Raw genomic sequence first — 5,592 nt, 5'->3', positions numbered from 1 at the left:
TTTTTTTTTTTTTTATGTGTGCACTTATTGCTATAAATTGGCCTCTGATCACTGCTTTTGCAGTTTCAGATCTTGGGACTCTTAATGGACTTGAATCAATGGCCTGCCATGTGGTTTGGGAATATCAGGACTGTGCCTTTTTACTTGTCAGCCTAAGCAGCCAGCAGCTGCCTGAGTGAATAAAGCCTCCAGCTTCATTGGGCTGGGAGCAAGAGGTAGAGCTGAAGCCCAAGGTCAAAGGGCTTTCACCCAGCCCCTGGAGCCTGGCACTTTGAACTTGGACTTCTAGCCTGCAAGAATGTGAGGGAATAAACTTCTGTTTATGAAAGCCATCCATTTATGGTATCTTCTGTTAGAACGGCACTGAGGTAACCAAAACAATTCATTAAATGGAACACCACACAACAATGAAAATGAATGAACTTCTGCTGTCAATAACACCATGTATTAATCTCACTATCAGTTAGTGACTGTTGCAGTAAAGACTTCCAATTCATTCCTGCTTCTCTGCATCTGTACCATGGATGGACAGAAGAATGAACAAATCTGTCTTAGAACAGGTATAGCTCCATAGAAGTGAGAATGGCCAGACTTCATCTCTTGTACTTCAGTCATGTTATCAGGCGGGACTGGTCCCTGGAGAAAGGGTATCATGCTTGGTAAAGTGGAGGGTCAGTGAAAAAGAAGAAGACTCTCAATGAGGTAGATTGACACAGTGGCTGCAACAATGAGCTCAAGAATACAACAATTGTGAGAATGGCACAGGAACAGGTGGTGTTTTGTTCTGTTTTGTGTGGAGTTGCTATGAGCCAAGGCTGACTCAACAGCACCTAACAACAACAAAAATATGCCTATGAAAAATTTCTTTACACGCTGACTCTGGGTTTGGTCATATGAATTGATTTGGTCAGTGCGACAATTATAAATTATGTGAGTGTGGACTTGAAAAATGCTTCCATGCTTACTCTCTTTTATTCTGCTCTTGCAACCTTGCTGCAATATGAACAAACTTGGGCTACCTTACTGAATTTCGAGGGATACATGGCCCATCTCCCCAGTCTAAAGTAATAAGGCTATTTCCTAACATATGAATGAAGCCATGTGGAACTAGCTAGCCACCAGCTGCCTACCCATCAAGATAGAAACATAAAGTTTCCAGCTGAGATCACCTGAGCCCACTCCAGACCAGAAGGAAAGCCCAGCATATCGTGATTGAAATTGATGCTTGTTTTTTCCAAGTCACTAAGTTTTGGAGGTAGTTTGTCATTCAGCAAAAGCTAACTATATCCTCATAAACAAGGTAAACACAAAAGAATATATACTATATAATTCCATATATATATACATTTCAATAAGAATCAAAACTACTCTGAGGTTACCTTTGGAGAAGAGTAGTGAGCAGAAGAGGGGAAAGTGAACATATCAGCTATTACTTCATAACAGATTCTTCCAAGGGTGAGTAACATGAACCAATGTGCATGTATTGTTGTTTGTATGGCAGTGGTCAGCAAACTGTGGTGCACAGGCCAAATCCAACCTGTTGTCTATTTTTGTAAATACTTTTTTTTTTGGAAAACACCCACCTCCGCTTATTTGCATATCGTTATGGCTGTTTTCATGCTACAACAGGGTTGAATAGTTGTGAAAGAAATCACACGGCCTGTGTGGTAGTCAAAGTTGTGTGTCAACTTGGCTGGGCCATGATTTTGAGTGGCTGGGCTGCTGGATGCAATTATTCCCCATAACGAAACAGAATGTGGTAGAATCAACTCCATGGTAGAATCTGCTGTGAGCAGCTAATGAATTGCCTTCAGGATGTGGTCTGCTTCCAGTATATAAGGAGATGATTTGAGAAAGGTCTCAAGCTTCTTGGCACATCTGGATCCTGCATTTGGCTGAGTCATCAGTGGCCTGCCATGTTGCCTGCCAATCTTAAGACTATTTCTGGACATGAACTAGTGGCCCACTGTATTGCTTGCTAATCTTGGGAATGTGCAATTTTACTTGTTGATCCTGGGTTCATCAGCCTCAGCAGCCAGCAGCTTTGTGAGTCAGAAAAAGCCTCCAGGTCTAGTGGGCCTAGAGTAGGAGGCAGAGCTAAAGCCCAAGGTCGAGGGGCCTTCACTTAGCCTCTAGAGTCAACACTTTGATCTCAGACTTCTAGCCTCTTAAACCGTAAGAGAATAAATTTCTGTTTGTTAAAGCCATCCACTTGTGGTATTTTCTGTTAGAGGTGCACTAGATAACCAAAAGAGCCTGAAAAGCCTGAAATATTCACTACATGACCCTTTATAGAAGAGTTTGTTGACCTCTGGTTTTGGGTTGGCTGAGCAGTTCTGCTATCACTAGGCCTTGTATCTATCATACAGTCAGTTCAACTAGAATTTTTCAGTGTTCAGGATAGGAAACAGAAGTGGACAAAGTCTCCTGAGGCCTCGGCTTGGAGCTAGCATACTATTATTTCCACCACATTTTATTGGCCAGACCAAGTCAAAAGAATCTTTCAAGGTATATGACCTCTTGATGAGAATATATAAGGAAAGGTCATGTTGTCAGAAGGGACAATTCCCTGGAGAAAGATATCAGGCTTGGTAAAGTGGAGGGTCAGGGAAAAAGGGGAAGGCCCTCAACGTGATGCACTGACAGTGGCTGCAACAATGGGCTCAGGTGTAGCAAGGATTGTGAGGCTGGGGCAGGACTGGGCAGTGTTTCATTCTGTTGTGCATAGGGTCACTAGGAGTCAGAGCCAACTGGATGGCACCTAACAAGAAGACAAAGAAGATAATTGGGAATCTTTTTGTAATGAATCTACTACAGAGGGCTTTCAGAACATTGGTAATATTCCGTTTCTGGTTACATAGGTGTGTGTTCTTCATAATTCATTGACCTGTATGCTTGCCATTTGTGCATTTGTGTATGTTTGATGAACTTCAGCAAAAACTCATTTTTGAAAAGCTGACTCAGAAAGAAACAACTTGATAATCATAACTTTTAAAATATTGAAGCAGTAATTTAAAATCCTCAATAAGGCACTGATGCTTTTATAGATGAGCTTCCACCCAACTTACAAAAGCCGATAATTTTCTACAAACTATTCCAGAGAATATAAGAGATGAAATTCTCTCTATTTCAATTCATGAGGGTAGCATAACTTTGATAAGAAAACCAGAAAAAGCACAAGGAATAAAATCATTGACTCATTTCACTTTGGTTTTCTTCATTCTTCTTTGTTTCAGATGAGGAGAACCCAGTTGTTGCATCTTAGATGCTTGCTTGCAAGCCTTTAAGACCCCTACTTACCAAAGTAGGATGCAAAACAATGTTTTTGTGTAGTATGTTATGCCATGGTCCCCCGCAACCATGATCCCAAGCCTACAGGCCCAAAAGCATAATTTTTTAAGGCACAATTTACAAGAGAAATGCACACATATAGCTATGAAGTACCTAAGAATAACCTAAAAAAAAAAAGATTTCTAAGTTATAAATTGTACTGAGGGACAGTTACAACTTGCTGGCATGTAGACACAGATCTACAAATAGATCTGTAGATCTAATGCAACTCTAATCAAAATCCAGCGAGATTTGTTAATGGTATTTAAACTTCTAACAATATAAGTGGAACAAACAAAAAATGAAGAAGCGCCAGCACATTTTGGTGGAAGATAGGGAGGAAGGACGTGTACTATGTTAACATTTGCTGTGAAGCCATAGTCATTATGGTAGTGATAATTGACCAACAGAATAAGGTAGAAAGACCACAAGCAGATCCATGCATACCTAGAAGGTCCACAGAGGCCATGTTAGCATCACAGATGTGGGGAGAAGAGAGGGCTGTTCAAAATGAGATGAGAAGAGTTGGTTATGCATATAGAAAATAATTAGAATACATCACTGTGCCAAAACATACATCAAGCCTAGCTCCTGAGAGGTTAATGATTTAAATATAAAATCTGTTAGAGGAAAACATAAATCAATATCTTTCTAAAATCAGGGAAGGAAAAGCTTTTTGAAGCAACACAAAAAATACTACCAGGACATACCACTTGCAACTGTCCAGGGACGTTTCCACACAGAAAACAACTTGCTTACCTGCCTTGAATATGAAGTCTCCTATCAATATGGGGGTAAACTCCCTCCCTCGGATCCAGATACACCTAGCACACCAGCCTTTTTGGAACAGGAAAACCCTATTTGGGAGAAGCTTGGGAGCTCTGGTGTTGTAGTGCCTAAGGCATTTGACTGCTAACCAGAAAACTGGTGGTTCATACCCACCGGCCACTCCTTAGAAGGAAGATTGGGCAATCTACTTCCGCAGTGATACCGCCTCGGAAACTCAAGGAGGGGTCGCTATGAGTCAGATCTGACTTGATAGCAGCGAGTTTGGTTTGGTACACATAAACTGCATCCTATGGAGATCTGATGCTCTGTCACATACAATGTCATACAAACTCTGAGATGGAAATCGAGAGTAGATCCAGTAGATGAGGCCTGTCTGTATGCTGTGGTTTGTGTGTGTGTGTGTGTGTGTATGTGAGGTATGTTAGAAGATGGAGAAGACTCCATGACGTTCTCATGCTACATGACATTTCTCATGTAGGAAAGTTAAGCTAACAGGTAATTGCTGATTCTTGCACAGCAGCTCTTGGTGATGTGTTGTCCTTTGATTCCTCTAGGTATGGCTTTCAGTGGACGGCGGCAACACTTTTGAGTTAATAGCTGACTTACATGGGGATAGCATAAAGACGTCTTACCACAGTTTTTATACCTCCGATATTGCTTTTGTTTCCCAATATGGAAATGTTTACTTGACAAAGGCAGGTGAGGAATGCAGACTTTCTAAGTCTAAGTACTAAATGTGGGCCAGGGCTTAGAAGATATGTGAAAAAGCAGCCTCATTAAACAACTAATCCTAAAGTCTCAAACTTTTAAGAGGTGGTGGATTTGTAGGATCTACAGAAAAAGCCTCTTACAAACAGCACAACCCTAAAGAAGGAAAAGCCTGGGCCATCGTGCTATGTTCTCATTTACAATTCCAATGATGTATCATTTTCCAAAAAGACAGTATAACAATATTGTTTTATGACAACTTTATTGAAATATAATTCACATGCCATAATATTCAACTTTTAAAGGGTACAATTCAGTGATTTTTCATATATGCACAAAGTTGCCAGCCATAACCACTGTCTGATTTTAGAACATTTTCGTCATCCCAAAAAGAACCCCATACCCATTAACATTCACTTCCCCTTACCCCCATACCCATCCCAAGCCCCTGATAATCACTCATTTATTTACCTATTCTGGACATTTTATATAAATGGATTCTTATAATATGTGGCCTTCCCCTCTTTCGTCGACCCTCCACCCTACCAAGCATTACATCCTTCTCCAGGGAATGGTCCCTTCTGACAACATGACCAAAGTAGGTATGATGAAGTCTGGCCATTCTCACTTCCAAGGAGCATTTTGGCTGCACTTCCTCCAGGACAGATCTGTTAGTTCTTTTGGCAGTCCATGGTACTTTCAATATTCTTCATCAGCACACATCTCAAAAGCATCAACTCTTCTTCCGTCTTCCTTATTCGTTGT

The 5,592-nt window shown here is 40.9% G+C and overlaps 1 protein-coding gene across 1 annotated transcript in view; it reads left to right on the top strand.

The window, feature by feature from the left end:
• The window catches only part of CATSPERB (cation channel sperm associated auxiliary subunit beta), a 171,534-nt gene that overhangs the window by 80,950 nt on the left and 84,992 nt on the right, over positions 1–5,592 (top strand). Inside the window, exon 13 of the mRNA XM_007944535.1 lies at positions 4,674–4,818. Coding sequence (XP_007942726.1) covers positions 4,674–4,818 — 145 coding nt within the window. The remainder of the gene's footprint in view (positions 1–4,673; positions 4,819–5,592) is intronic.

This window comes from Orycteropus afer, unplaced genomic scaffold (genome assembly GCF_000298275.1).
Source record: "Orycteropus afer afer isolate SDZICR_OR568_19922 unplaced genomic scaffold, OryAfe1.0 scaffold00127, whole genome shotgun sequence".
In the NCBI taxonomy this organism is placed as follows: Eukaryota; Metazoa; Chordata; class Mammalia; order Tubulidentata; family Orycteropodidae; genus Orycteropus; species Orycteropus afer.
Note: the sequence above shows the minus strand (reverse complement) of the source record. Positions and strands in the feature narration are given on the sequence as shown.